The 14,803-nt window shown below is 43.1% G+C and overlaps 1 protein-coding gene across 1 annotated transcript in view; it reads left to right on the top strand.

The window, feature by feature from the left end:
* Positions 1-8,860: 8,860 nt before the first annotated feature.
* Positions 8,861-14,803, top strand: part of MOB2 (MOB kinase activator 2) — a 114,815-nt gene continuing 108,872 nt past the window's right edge. The window contains exon 1 of the mRNA XM_063289329.1: positions 8,861-9,245. Coding sequence (XP_063145399.1) covers positions 9,229-9,245 — 17 coding nt within the window. The 5' untranslated portion in view covers positions 8,861-9,228. The remainder of the gene's footprint in view (positions 9,246-14,803) is intronic.

Here is a 14,803-nt window from a genome sequence, read left to right as displayed (position 1 = left end):
GAAGCCCCGAGGAGGTTTTTATCGAGGAAGTCCCGCAATGCCGCCAATTCCTTTTGTGTCATTGGGTAAATTTTTGGCTTAGGCAATGGGAGATGAGGGAGCAGTTCAATGGCACAGTCCGTCTTGCGATGGGGGGGTAACTGGTCCGCCTCCTCCTCCCCAAAGACGTCAGCGAAGTCTGCGTATTGTTCCGGCAACCCCTCCATGGGGGAAGCGTGAACTTGAGGGTCGACAATCTCAGCCCTCCCTACAGTCAAAGTGAGGGATTTCCCCTTAGCAGGTGCCTGGTAGAACCCATCCTCAAACGTTATCGTACGGGTCCTCCAGTTAATGTAGGGATTGTGGCGAGTTAGCCAGGGGATTCCCAGAACTACTATAGGCTTGCCCACCGGGGTGACCACGAATTCTATGGTTTCCCTGTGCGTGCCTATTTGTAGGGTAACATTCCCTGTACCCTGGGTGGCCGGCCCACCCCCCGCCGTGGAACCATCGAGTTGCTGGAAGATCAGCGGCTTCAGGAGGGGGAACAGGGTAAATTTGGCGCAGCGACTAGGTTGGGGTGGATCAGGCATCTGGAACACCCGGAGTCCACCCAAGCCCCGACTTCGATGGTCTTGGAGCAGTAGCTCAGTTCAATTTTTACGGCCAGGATGGGACAGTCTGCACTCACCCTGGTGGTATCGCGCCGATTCTCCACCACCTGCCCAGCGGCGCTGTTTAGGACAGGTGGAAGGCGTTTTCCGCTGGCTGCTTCGGGTTGGCCAACCCATCCCCCGCGAGGTAGACGTTCTCTTCTTCATCCGGGGTCGCTAGTGCCCCTGTCAGCCGTTGGGGAGGGTTGGGTGGTTTCTGCGGAGCCTTCTGCGTCGGTCTAGGTGGGTGATCCGCCGTCCTAGCCTTGTGGCATTCTGCTGCATGGTGACCCGCCTTACCGCACTTGATGCATTGCCCACGGGCAAAGCGACGTTGTCTTTTGGTGTCCCATGTCGGGCCCGACTGTGGCACTGGCCCTTTCCTGCTGGGAGGAAGCCTGTCTCTCTTAGCCGCCAGCATGAAGGTGCGCTGGGCGTGTTCAGCCTTCCCGGCAAGACAGATCCAGTCATGCAGTGAGTCTGGATCATCTCTGTACAGCGCCCATTGCAACACCTCTCGATTGAGGCCATCCTTAAACATATCGATCAGGGTGGCCTCCGACCATTCAGGGACCTTCCCTGCCAAGACCTTAAATTCTAGGGCGTAATCTGCGACCGATTTCTGCCCCTGATTAAGTTCTTTCAGAGCGCCTTTAGCCCTCTCCTTCACCAGGGGGTCTTCAAAGTACCGCTTCAAGGCGGTCAGGAAGGTGTGGAAGGTAGCCAGGGCTGGGGCTCCGGACTCTGACATTTGTACGTACCAGTCTGCGGCTCTGCCCTTAAGTTTTGTGGCAATAGCCGAGATTTTAGCCCCTTCCGATGCAAAACAATGTCCGTATAGCTGGATGTAGTTTGTTGCGTTAGTTAAAAAGAATGACAGGTTCGTGGGGTCGCCATCAAATTTTACTGGAAAGTCTTTAGCGATCCCACCAACTGGAGAAACCCCAACCTGTGAGTGGGTAGGGGTAGCCCACACTGGAATAAAACCACGGGGCCCTGGGAAAAAGTCCTGCGCCTGACCCCTTCCTCTCGGGGCTGGCGATAGGGTGGGTGGGATGCCGAGACCCCTCCCTGCGCCCTGAGCAGCAGCACTCTTTGTGAGCTCACTCACCACAGTTGACATGGATCGCAGCATGTGTTCTAATGATTGCACCTTGGACTCCAGAGCCCTGATCCTGTCCAGTGTGATGGGATCGTCCATCCTCGGTGCTGTCGGTTGTTGCCCGATTGGCAGTCCTGCGAATTCCCTCTCGGGCGTCTGGGGGTATTGGAGTCTCCAAGTGGTGTGGGATGTCCCCGGCCGGGGGTCCGGTATGCCGTCCCACCTGAAGTGTTGTTGACTCACGACTCCCTCTTCCATCGGGGCCCTCCACTCTGGGCTGGGGCTCCAGGCTCCAAACTGGGGTGTGATGTGGGTAGGGCGGGGGCTCGTGTCCCATCTCGGGAGCGCCGATTCCAGAAACTGTCTGGTCGCCTCCCCCACTCGCGTTGAGTCCTTCGCGTCTCTGCTCTGAAGCGCCAACTCCAGGATCGTCCCCGGTTCAGTCATCGCTAGTTGCTTCTCTCGCAAAAAAAAAAAATTCCTGGTAGAGGCTAACGAGGTTCGTTCTTAAAAGACTCTCAGCTTTATGTAAGGAATGCCTAAGACCAAATAAAAGACTCAGACTCTAAATCAAGTTTAAGCTCTGGCTTTTATTTAGAATGGAATGCACACCAGTAAAAAGCTGAGAGTGAGGGAAGCGCACCAAAAGTTGAATTAAATAGTCTTGCGCCAAACAGCGCTCCACCCCCACACTCCCCGGGTGTGCCCCATGAGTTCCACGGAGTGACAGGCCATCAAGACTTGATAGGTGAGAGGTCGTCCAGCCCCATTCGCCCCAGGCATCGCCCTGTTTATCTTCCTGCGAGGTAATGGTCCATTACCGAGCGATTAGACCTCGATATTCCTCGAAAGCCCGGACGCGCCCTTCCGAACCTCGCCCTGATCATTTCTTTGGCAATGGTGTCAATAGTTGATTACCGGGCGATGAGACCTTGTTGTTCAATAGATCTCCCAAACCCATTACCTTCTTTGTCCGGTTTATCGCCCGCACCTCTCCAGTCATTGACACACATCCGCGCTTTGTCATGCGAGCCTTTACGATGTCGCAAACATCGCAACGGCGATCATGACAATCGCTGGAAGAAACATTAACAGTCTCAGATATGCAGATGATACCACTTTGATGGCTGAAAGCGAAGAGGAACTGAGGAGCCTTATGATGAAGGTGAAAGAAGAAAGTGCAAAAGCTGGCTTGCAGCTAAACCTAAAAAAAAACCAAGATTATGGCAATCAGCTTGATTGATAACTGGCAAATAGAGGAAGAAAATGTAGAGGCAGTGAAAGACTTTGTATTTATAGGTGCGAAGATTACTGCAGATGCTGACTGTCGTAACAGCCAGGAACCACACTGAGACAAGGAATAGGTCTTTAGTGTATTATTACTGCTACATAACAGAAAATCCTAACAAACTGAAGAAGCGTGGGAAAAACCCAGACATACAAACCCCAAAGGCTAAGGCGGGCCCGATCTGTGTCTCTTTGAATGGCTACCTAATTCCTCAGTACTATGCATGCGCTTAACAGCCTGGATGGGAGCCCCCTGCTCGCCATCCTTACTCATGACACTGACTGCAGTCAGGAAATCAGAAGACGCTTAATCCTTGGGAGAAGAGCAATGACAAATCTCGATAAAATAGTTAAGAGCAGAGACATCACACTGACAACAAAGGTCCGCATAGTTAAAGCAATGGTATTCCCAGTAGTAACATATGGCTGCAAGAGCTGGACCATAAGGAAGGCTGAGAGAAGGAAGATCAATGCTTTGGAACTGTGGTGTTGGAGGAAAATTCTGAGAGTGCCTCGGACTGCCGGAAGATCAAACCAGTCCATACTCCAGGAAATAAAGCCAGACTGCTCACTTGAGGGAATGATATTAAAGGCAAAACTGAAATACTTTGGCCACATAATGAGAAGACAGGACAGCCTGGAGAAGATGTTGATGCTAGGGAGAGTGGAAGGCAAAAGGAAGAGGGGCCGACCAAGGGCAAGGTGGATGGATGATATTCTAGAGGTGACGGACCCGTCCCTGGGGGAGCTGGGGGTGTTGACGACCGACAGGAAACTCTGGCGTGGGCTGGTCCATGAAGTCACGAAGAGTCGGAAGTGACTAAACGAATAAACAATAACAACAAGAAACATATACTGCATCAGTGTAATCCTCCAAGGGGTTGGTTATTTTATTTTATTTTATTATTTTATTTTACGGTATTTCTTTGCTTGTGGTACTTGTATGCCACTCTGCTCCAAAATTGGATGTGGTTACATACAACAAAACTGAAATACTTTGGCCACATAATGAGAAGACAGGACACCCTGGAGAAGATGCTGATGCTAGGGAGAGTGGAGGGCAAAAGGAAGAGGGGCCGACCAAGGGCAAGGTTGACGACCGACAGGAAGCTCTGGCGTGGGCTGCTCCATGAAGTCACAAAGAGTCGGAAGTGACTGAACGAATAAACAACAAAAACACATCAAGTAGTCATTATGACATGAAATCTTTAATTGCTGATTTGCACACACAGCACTCTTTCTGAAACAGGCAAACTCTTTACAATGGACTTCAAAAACTCCTTGCAGGGAAAAAAACTTGTTTATGGTACACAAATTAAGTTGTTATGAAACTGGAATCACAAGGAAGAAGGAAAGCAATACAGAGCAGTAGCAGTAGAGGAGAAAGCAGGTATAAGAGATTTCAGATCATCCTGGACAATATTTGAAGGGCTGTTACAACCCACTGCATGGAACAGTGATGTATTGCAACTTATTCATTCAGATGTACATTATGTGTGGACAGTTGCAGTGAAATATAGTCATCTGAACTGAAACTGTTGTATAAAGCATGTTTGAGAAGCTCTTATGTATATAAACTTGTTGTTTTGCTTTTTTTTTTTGTTATCTTTTTTTAAAATTAAAGACATTAAAAAAAAGTAAAATTCTACATGCCTAGATCTCCCCTAGAAACCCATATATATGGGTATCTGTAGACTTTTATATGTGTACAAAATAAATAGATGAAGACAACAGATGTGTTAAGACCACCACATTGTGAATAAGAGATGGAGGCTTTACATATATTATCAAAACTTGCTTCCTTAGGGACAAGAATTAATATTCTGCTTGGAGAACAACACCTAAACAAGGGAAAAGAATGGAAATGGAAAAATTAACATACTTGGCATTTTTCAAGCAGCGGCTGCACTGCTATACAAAGAGGTTCAAGGCCCATAGGGAGAATAATAGAATTCATTCCAACTTACATATGAGTAACCTTAAGATCCATATCAGAAGCAGAGAGAAGATGGATGGAAATTGATCTGGTTCTCTGGTTTATCACTTCGTAGATTATGTTAAGGATAACAAATCAGTATAATTAGGTTTGAAATTTGCTTTTAGCTGATATCTTAACCACAGGAAGTACTGCCAAGCATTACTGTACTAGCTAAGAAGTATAAGGAATTATTGTAGCTTTATCAAATACTAACTTATCCTGTACAATTCCCTTGTAAAACAAACTATTGAAATAATTAGAAACTATCCTTACAATAATAGATTGAGTTCCACATTCCCTTAATCTCTCAGAACAGAGAAATATAGATGTTACATTATGTCATGTCCTCATGTACGAAGTTCTACATGACTTCCAACCCCACTCATGTAGGGGTGGTGGTGGTGATTTTTAATTTTACACTGTGTATATTCTGTTTGGTATTTTTATTTATATTGACCACCAGGACATGACCACTACTGTCCTATATTGGGACTCTTCAGACATACAAAACCAGATCTTTTTATGGGGTTCAATCTTCTATTGGGAGTTGAACTCACAGATCATTACATTTTGGATAACTATAAAAAGTGCATTAACTTCAGGAGCTATGCAAGTCCTGGTGCTTGGTGATGTTGTAGGAAAGGATATATAGAATCTGTCCTTAGAATGGTATATACAGTCCACTTTTCCCTAAGCTAGTGATGGCGAACCTATGACACACATGTCAAAAGTGACATGCCATGATGTTTTGGGTGACATGCCGGTGTTCACCAATGCCCAACAACTGCCATGCCCCACGAAGCTGCAGCCGCCCCAGCCCAGTCCCAGTCCCAGCAGCAGCCGCTCTTGCCATCTACAAGACCCCTACTGCCCTGCCCACTGCTGCCCCAGCTCACCTTGCCTTCTTCTTGCTCCCTCTTGTGCAAAGCTGGTTCCTAGAGAAGCTGCAGGGGCAGAGGGCAGGGCAGCAGGGGTCTCGGAGGTGGCTAGGGAGACTGTGGCTGGGCAAGGGTGGCTTCCCGGAGAAGCCAGCTTTGCATGAAGGGTCGATAATAATAATAATAATGACAACAATAGTTATTATTACTGCCCTTTGCACAAACCCGGTTCCTGGAGAAGCTGCTTGCAATTTGCATGAGGGGGCCTACCTTGGTGCAAAGGGGTGCCTTTGAGTGAAGGAAATGAATATGTAAAGAATTGTTTCTCTTTTGTTCAGTGAGGAGCAGGAGTGACACACCAGCAGAGTCAAGTTAGGCATTTTCTGAATTTTTGACACGTCGAGCCCAAAGGGTTTGCTATCACTGGACTAGCTTGTTGAAGTAAGTTTCTGGGTGCTAATTAAAAGTACAGTTCAGTCAAAGGAAAGATGTGAAAGTTTTGAATATGTCAATTTAAAAATAAAGTAAGAAAAAAAGTTTGAGATCCATCTCTGTATCAGCGTGGCATCTTTATGAAACATGGTAAGAAGGCCAAGAACTGATGCAAGAGGAGCCTCTGTCCTGCCAGAAATTGTATGTAGTCTTTTTTTATTCTTCCACTGCTGTTTGAATTGTGTTACTACAGCAATACCTTCCTGAGTTACTTCCAGTGCTTTGCATTGGTTATTTCAGTGCTTTGCATTTTGTTGTAACTATCCTGTTTCACTGAGCATTCTATCAATTTGTAAATAGTTCATTCTACACAAGGACATAGTGATCGAAATGTGGGCTGATTCTTAATTGTCAAGCTTGCTAGTAATTTCCCACATTATCCAAAATACTATTTCTTATGAGCATTGGAGCCTTCAGCTGGTTCAGTTTGGAAAGCTTACATTCCAAAAATGAACAATTCCTACCTATGTGTAGGAACTTGCCTTAGCCTGCAGATAGCCTAGAACCATGGCTTTTGAGACATCCAACTACCCTATTCATTTCAATAAAAGAGGAGAGAAGAATACACAGGGGTACTTGAGTCAAATAACAATTTATCTGTTCTAGCAATTTATGACAATTGATCTGTTCTAGCTATCTATGGGTTGATTATGATAACTGAATAATTCAGGCTTCTAAATCTTCATCCTGAACCCCAAACTGGAGAAATATGATACACATGAAGCTTTGCAAAAAGATTCAGACATACTTTAAAAAAAGTTGTGAAGTATTGAAAAAGGAATTTAAAAGTTTGAGGGAGAGATATTTCTTGGAAAAAGCTGGAACTGACAGCTGTTCAGGAGCAATTGGCTCAGATTCAAGGAAAAGCATCTCATAAAGGACTGCAAATATTGAACTTCTCTATGTAGGAGATGAGCAATCTTTTATGGTTGCCATGGTGAAAATTTTATGGCTGGGGTGACTTTGGTCCACTCTCTCTCTCTCAGCCCAACTCAACTCACTGGGTGGTTGTTGTGGGGAAAAGAGGAAGAGGAAAGAATATTAGGTATATTCACTGCCTTGAATTTATATATACTGTGGAGTCCTTGGAGCTCTCTGAGGTTTGTTGTTTTCTTGCAGAAGTTTCATGACCAGACTAAGCAACGTCTTCAGTGCAAAGAGGGAGTGGGCTTTACTCTGTGTTTATATACTGTAATTTGTCCAGCTTGAACCTTGTGTGGCCCAGAGTGGTAGGCAGCAGTATTGCAACTGAAACTCTCCCCACAACCCAAGTTCGATCCCAGCGGAAGCTGGATTCTTGGGTAGCTGGCTCAGGTTGACTCAGCCTTCCATCCTTCCGAGATCGGTAAAATGAGTACCCGGCTTGCTGGGGAAGGTGACAACTGGGGAAGACAGTGGCAAACCACCCTGCTATAGTCTGCCAAGAAAATGTTGCGAAAGGGGTGTCCCCCCAAAGGGTCAGACATGACTCAGTGCTTGCACAGGGGACCTTTCACCTTCACCTTTGTCCAGCTTGTGTTGGTGGAGGTGTTGTTCTCTTCTTGGGAGTTCTTTGATTGGGCTGTTTGCTGCTTGGTTGATTGACTGAGTTAATAATTCCTTGATTAGGGTATATTGTGCTGTTTGTCTATTCATCTGGTGTTATTCCTAGTGTTAATCTTTGCATATTTGGGTGTTGATTGCTGGGGAGGAGGTGTTCTGGTCTTTTGGCTTTGATGTTTATATATACTGGAGAAGTACCAGGGCCTAAAGGAGAACTTTCACACTCCTAGAGAGGATGTGGCAAGAGAAGGCCAAAGTGGTCCCAGTGGTGGAAGGAGCACCTGGGGCTGTGACTCTAAGCTGGGAGGGTGGCTCCAACAGATCCCAGGAGTAACATCAGAGCTCTCTGTCCAGAATAGTGCAGTGCTAGGAGCAGCTAAGATACTGTGCAGAACCCTCAAACTCCCAGGCCTCTGGTAGAGGACCCGAGGTTGAGGAAGACACACACCACCCATATGGGTGAGAAGGGAATCTATAAAATATACATACATACTCACATACATACACACACTAAAAAGGCAGGATAATAATCATGATGATAATGATATAATAATAATAACAATAACAACAACAATTCTATTCATAGTTACTCAGAAGTAAGCCCCACTTGAGTAAATGTGTACCTCAATTTTGTCACATAAGAATAAGCGAGATAAAACCGCTACTACTGCATTTAATTTCTCTGCAATTTCCATCCCACTCTCCCTTTTTGGGGGGAGATGGGCGGTAATAGAAATGTGAATAAATAAACTTGCTCTGAATCGCGCCTGCGAGGAAAAACACACACTGCGTCGCTCTCTCAATCTTCTAGCAACCCTCCTTCGCCCTTCGCGCCTTAAAGCGGCCTCGACCGGACTCCATTTCCCATCTTTCCTCAGGCGCGCTGTCCCTTCCGCGTTGCCGTAGCCGCGCGTGGGAAAGGGAGGGGAGGGGAAAATGTTGGAGGAAAGGCTGTGTGTTTACTTCCGGCCACCCTGAGAGCCGAGTGTGTGTGTCGTTCGCTCACTTCGGCTGGTTGGCTGAGGGGACCCGGCGGGCGCTGTCTTGGGGGCGGGAACCCAGCGGAGCCGCCCGGAGGAAAAAATAACGGCAGTTTCGGACGGCAGCGGCGGCGGCGACACGGAGGAAGGGAGCGGGCGTCAGGCAGGACAAAGTCCGCGCTGGGACCGGCACCCATGAGTCACCTCCGAGGCCATTGCGGACGGTGAAGCGAGTTCCTCAGGCAGGCAGGCAGGCAGGCAAGGACGTAGCCAGAGCCGCCGCCTGCTCGCTTGCCCGGCCCAGCACCGCAGCGGCGCCTTGCCAGGAGGCGGCGTCATGGACTGGCTCATGGGGTGAGTGGCGCTTACTGGTTTTCAGGGCAGAGGCTGCTTCCAGTTTCCTCGTGGGAGCAGTTCGGTCGTTCTGCCCCCTTCCTCCTCCTCCTGTCCCCCCACGAGGGATGCCCCTGTTCGCCCTCCTCCTCTCCCTTCCTGCCATGGGCTTGGTGTTGGGAAGGCGCCGGGTCAGTTAGGCGCGCAGGAAGTTGGAAATTGTTCTTGAGTCGTGCGGCAGATGACTTCTTTACCTTCCAGCCTGTTTTACTCTCCCCCATCCCATCTCTCCTTTTTAAGTCATGGTGGCTTGAAAAATGGAAGGAGATGAAATTATGTTCCATCCTATAGGTAGATGCAAGTATGCGCGCAGGTATACCTGTGGCGTATTTGCCTTGCATTTGCACTTGCACGGAATGAAAAGGATGAAAGTTACTGTGGTTGACAAATGTTCACTTGTGTGAACTTCTGAGTTCGGGGGATTCCTTTTCTTTGGTGGGCATCCTTTGGACAGTAGTTAAACCTTTGAGTTTGTAAAGAAATGCAAGCAAGGGATGTCCTCCATTCCTGGGAAACCTAGGGGAAGGGTAGCAGATCTTAAGTAGATGTGTTTTATGTGGTTATCATAGAGAATTTAACCCTAACCTGGCAGCAGATTTCCAGGGAGGAATTGCCAGTGGTGGAAGCCTTGGCAAAGAACACAAAAGGGTGTGGTGTGAGTGAAATGCACAGTGCTACAGTGCTTACTTTAATGTGAGTAATACACTGGCTTCCGGTGGTGGCTAGTGTATTTAAAGTTTGCTGAGCTTTGAAAATATTTGATCAGATGTCTTTAGTCACCATTTTCTAAATTAAAAATATAGAGCATCACAACAGTTGCTTTGAAATCCCATGTTGCTGGAGAACAAGGGGTCCAAAATTAGTAGTAATATCTGGCTGGGACTGAAATCTGCTGTAATAACAGGCCTCTGACTAGAGATCCTAAAAAAACAAAATAGTTCTTAAATAGATACGATATATGGAAAGAGTAGAAAGGGAAGTATTTTTTAATGGACTAATGCATTTCAACTTTTCAGCTGTCCAGAATATTATTGTTAAATTGAGTTATTAGAAGAAGAAATTTAATGCACAAATATTGCCTCAACTTATTGATATAGTAATAATTCAGATTCAGAGAATATCAGTCTCAGCCCATTTCTGTCAGTTTAGGTTTCTGTCTTTGCCATTGCACTATAACCCACCGTTTAAATTTTTTTCACCTCTTTTTACATTAAAATGTTGAAGAGAAGACCTTGACAGAGGTTAAAACCAAATATTGCTAGCTGAAAATGGAGAGCTCAGAATACTGGGATTAATGGTCTAATTACACAGGAGACAAAAAGTAGACTAACATGCTATTGCTTTAGAGTTAACTGTCTCTGGTGATGGGATGCTAGCTTTGACTAAGTGCTTCTATTTACAGTAATTGCATGAACATTCTTGATTTCTTTGACTTCAAGAGTGTTGTTGTTGTTGTTGTTAGTTGCTGTCCAGTCATTGCTTCCAAATCTATTAGTAGGTAAGATGTTCTTCATAAGCATGTTCTTTGGCTTTCTTCAGTAATTTGATCCTGTGCTACAAATCATGGTTTACTGACTTATTTTAGGAGAAGTAAGATTTCTGCAATTCTAGGTCTAACTGGGACACAATCCATCTTGTATATTATAGTAAGTTGACAAAAGTATTGTCCTGTTATATGGGAAGTTGAATGTTACAATGCATATGTTAACATGCATGATCACCAACTGAGTTGATGCCCATACATTTAACAGAAACAGATCTGATACTATGGTGTTGAAATGCTGGCAGCACCAATATTTCCTGTGCTGTAGTAATGTGTACTCTATTTCTCGTGTGTTCATATTCATCCTTACGTTGTTAAAAAATTAGTCTCTTTTCTTAGATGCAATGTGTTTTATAGTCTTTAAAGACTATTTCATGATCTTGAAGCCTGTTTAAATTATTTCTCCCATGTAACTCAAGAGTATCTGATTTTTGATGATATTACATGATACATTTTAATATTTACTTGTATTGCTTGCTTTGTTTATCTTATTTCTACTTACTGTGGTTTCTACTTAGAGTGTTTTGGTTTTGAAGGAGAAAAAGTTTAGAGGTTACGTATACTTTTTAAACAACATACCGTTTCTTAAAGTTCTCCAAATCATGGGAACAATCTTATCTTCAGTGGTAAATTTAGCTATCTTTTTCAAGAGAAAGGAAACTTGTGAAAATTCTAATTTTCTCTAATACTGTTGTATGTTAATATCTTTAAGAATGTATTTTCATTGGAACATATTTGCTGTTAACTTTCAAGGGCATCTATCTTGTAGCTGACTTAGTACTTCTGCTTTCTATCCATCCTAGATATAATATTGGAATATTTTATCACATTATTTCATAATGCCTGTGATAGTATTTGGTCTTCAGTAGCAAAAATAGATTAAATTTATAACCAGGACCACTCATTCCTTTTTTTTTTTTCTGGTTTTCAGCATTCCAAGTTGATCTCCTTAGGAATTCTATGTCTTTTGAACCTGTTGAAAATCTCTGGAACCCAGATATCTGAATGTTCAGATTTAATGCTTCTAGACTTTGTAAGCATAATTAAAAGTATCTACTTCCTTCTCTTGTCTTGAAATTTTTGTGCCTTTCCTCTTTAGCGATAAGCATAAAATTTAAAATAGTGGATTTTTCAATGTATCAGGAATAGAATTTGTATAGGAGAGAGTGGGAGGAAGTTTACAAACTCTTGTAATGATGCTTCCAATCTCTTAATGGTTAGCGTGTATTCTACATAAAAACTAAGACAGAGAAGATTTATTTATTTATTTATTTAATTTATACACTGTTATCTCACTATAAAAGTGACTTGGCAGTTTACAGATAAAAGCTATAAAAACCATTAGAAAATTAGAAAGACATACAAAAATGTAAGTAAAAAGAGGGAAACTAAAAGGCGGAGAGAGCATCTTTAAGCCACCAACCACCCGCAGGGCTACCTATCACTCTTGGACTCCCAAGCTAGTTGGCAGAGCCAGGTCTTGGCGCTCTTCCTGAAGGCCAGGAGACTGGGGGCCAACCTCACCTCAGGGGACAAGAGGTTCCACAGGGCGGGGGCAATGGCAGACAAGGCTCTCCTCCTTAACCCCGCCAGTTGAAATTCTTTAGTGGAAGGGGTCCATAACATGCCCTTCCTGCTGGACCGGGTGGGATAGGTCAATGTGATGAGATGATTCCTCAGGTAAGGAAAGATGAAAATTTTGATGACATTATGTAGCCAGTATATTCCGTATTGTTCAGGAATATTGAGTTTTTGCTTCAATTATACATACTTAATAACAATAAATAATTTATTAATGAATAATATAGTGACAGCTGGACTACAGCTCCCATAAGGCCCTTGAGGATATGAGCTATTGAAAGTATAATGGAACCATCAGATTTTCATTTCCTCTGATTGCACAAGATAAATATCCTATACCTTGCTGCTGAACAGTCTCATGTAAATGTCAGGGTTACTGACCATATGGGTAAATCCAGTCAGGCAGTGCAGGAGTTGCACTGCATATAGCGATTCATTCGTTCATTCATTCATTCATTCATTCATTCATTCATTCATTCAATTTGTATAGCTGCCCATCTCAAACCAGTGACTCTGTGCTGTGCAATATATTTCACCCTTAAGCCACAGGAACTTTTAATGCTGCCATTGTACATAGAAGATATAATGTGCAGCTTTAATTAGCATCCAGAGTTGCATCTGTTCTGCACTTCAGTTTGATATAGTTTATTTGAAAGCTTTTCGTATTTTTTAAAAAGAATTGGTATTTCTGAAAGATGAGTGGTTTGTTGCTTTTTTAGCAGTATAGTCATATATATGCCTGCTCAGATATATAGTCATATATATGCCTGCTCAGAAGTAAATCCTATCAAGAAGCAATTATAAAAGAATACCACTGTTAAGTAAATCTGTGCTTCTGAATATGACAAAAAGTATGACTATGCCATTATGGTGTCTGCTGCAGTTTAACAGAAGCAAGTCTCATTTTTTGAGATATTTTAAATCTGATTAGCCGAAGAGCATGGGTTGTCAGTCCTCAGGGACAGATTTGTGGGGCATGAGGTAGTGACTTAATGGGAAGGAAGAATTTGATCTGCCAGTAACATCCATTCTACTGACAAACAGTACCACTGGATACAACCATAACATTTGGATTGCATCAGTGGATTATGTTAGTTTACTTAGAAAGTCACAAAGGCAGTTGTTAGGGAATAAGCCCACTTCTAAATTAACATTGCAGTTCTGTGAATGTCTATCTAGCATCCTTTTTTTAGCAGTAATTAGCAACATAGTATAGGAAACCTTCATATAAACCACAAAAGTAGCAGCTAGGTTTAAGAGGCATGATATCTTGAGGCACTGCTTTGTTATCAAGCTACAAGTCATTGATAAACTCTGTTCATTAATTTGTTTGACCTGGAACCTTTACCATACCTTAATCACAGCAAATTCTTATCTATTAATAAACAACATATTATGTAAAGAACTTTTGCCTGGCCTGAGCATATCATTAATCAGTATTATGTTCAATTAATCTTCCTGTATACTTCGAATTTTTATGAAGAAAACAAACATAAATCAAATAACTATATCACAGCTAACAGAAATTGTTTTAACAAATATTGATATCTCTTTGACAACAATAGCAAATTAAGCAACTTGATAATTACTTTAACATTTAATTAATGTTAAAGGAATTTGTGGATTCCTTTTGCTTTAGCAGGATTTTATCAGTCATTCATTTCAAAAAAAGGAAATTAAATCTTTCTGTGGGATCAATATGCAAATTGAAGAAATGGTATATTATAATTTGTATTTGTAATACAGATATTGAAATGTGGAAATGTTTGCATATCTCCTAGATAAGAGGACAGCATGGCCTAAGAATCTGAGTCTCTGAACTATCTCAGCTCAAAATAAGGAAACTAAAAAACATAGTGTGAACACATTAAGATTCATAGTGTTTTACTTAATGCTGTTTGATTATATTCACAAAGCTGTTTAGGAATTATTTAACCTCTGTGTTTGCTGCTTATTTAAATAAGTCCTGTGTAATAAAAAAAAAATACTCATATTCTGGGTCCAATCACTGTTCTCTCCTCTCTTCTAGTTAAAAAGTTTGGACTAATAATGTATAACTAGCACTAAGGTCAGCTAGCATTAGAACCTTTTCTTGGTTTAGTTCTTCAGATGCCTTTGCTGAAAGTAGTTTGTGCAAGATAACTGAGGTCTTCTGCAGCAAAGGCATATACAAATAATGTAAAGAAGCTAAATGATATATCTCCCTTTAGCACTTTCTCACACATTTGTTATCTAAAACCCAGCCACTACTCTGGCTGATTTCCTGCTTCTAGTGTAAATAAATGCTGGGGATTTTTTAGCAGTTGCTTTCATCAGAGAGCACAAAAACTTATTTTGAACAGAGTTTTCTATGTTAAAGGAATTTATTGCTTAATCCATGTTGCTAGTTATACAC

Source organism: Candoia aspera, chromosome 1 (assembly GCF_035149785.1).
Source record: "Candoia aspera isolate rCanAsp1 chromosome 1, rCanAsp1.hap2, whole genome shotgun sequence".
Taxonomy (NCBI): domain Eukaryota; kingdom Metazoa; phylum Chordata; class Lepidosauria; order Squamata; family Boidae; genus Candoia; species Candoia aspera.
Note: the sequence above shows the minus strand (reverse complement) of the source record. Positions and strands in the feature narration are given on the sequence as shown.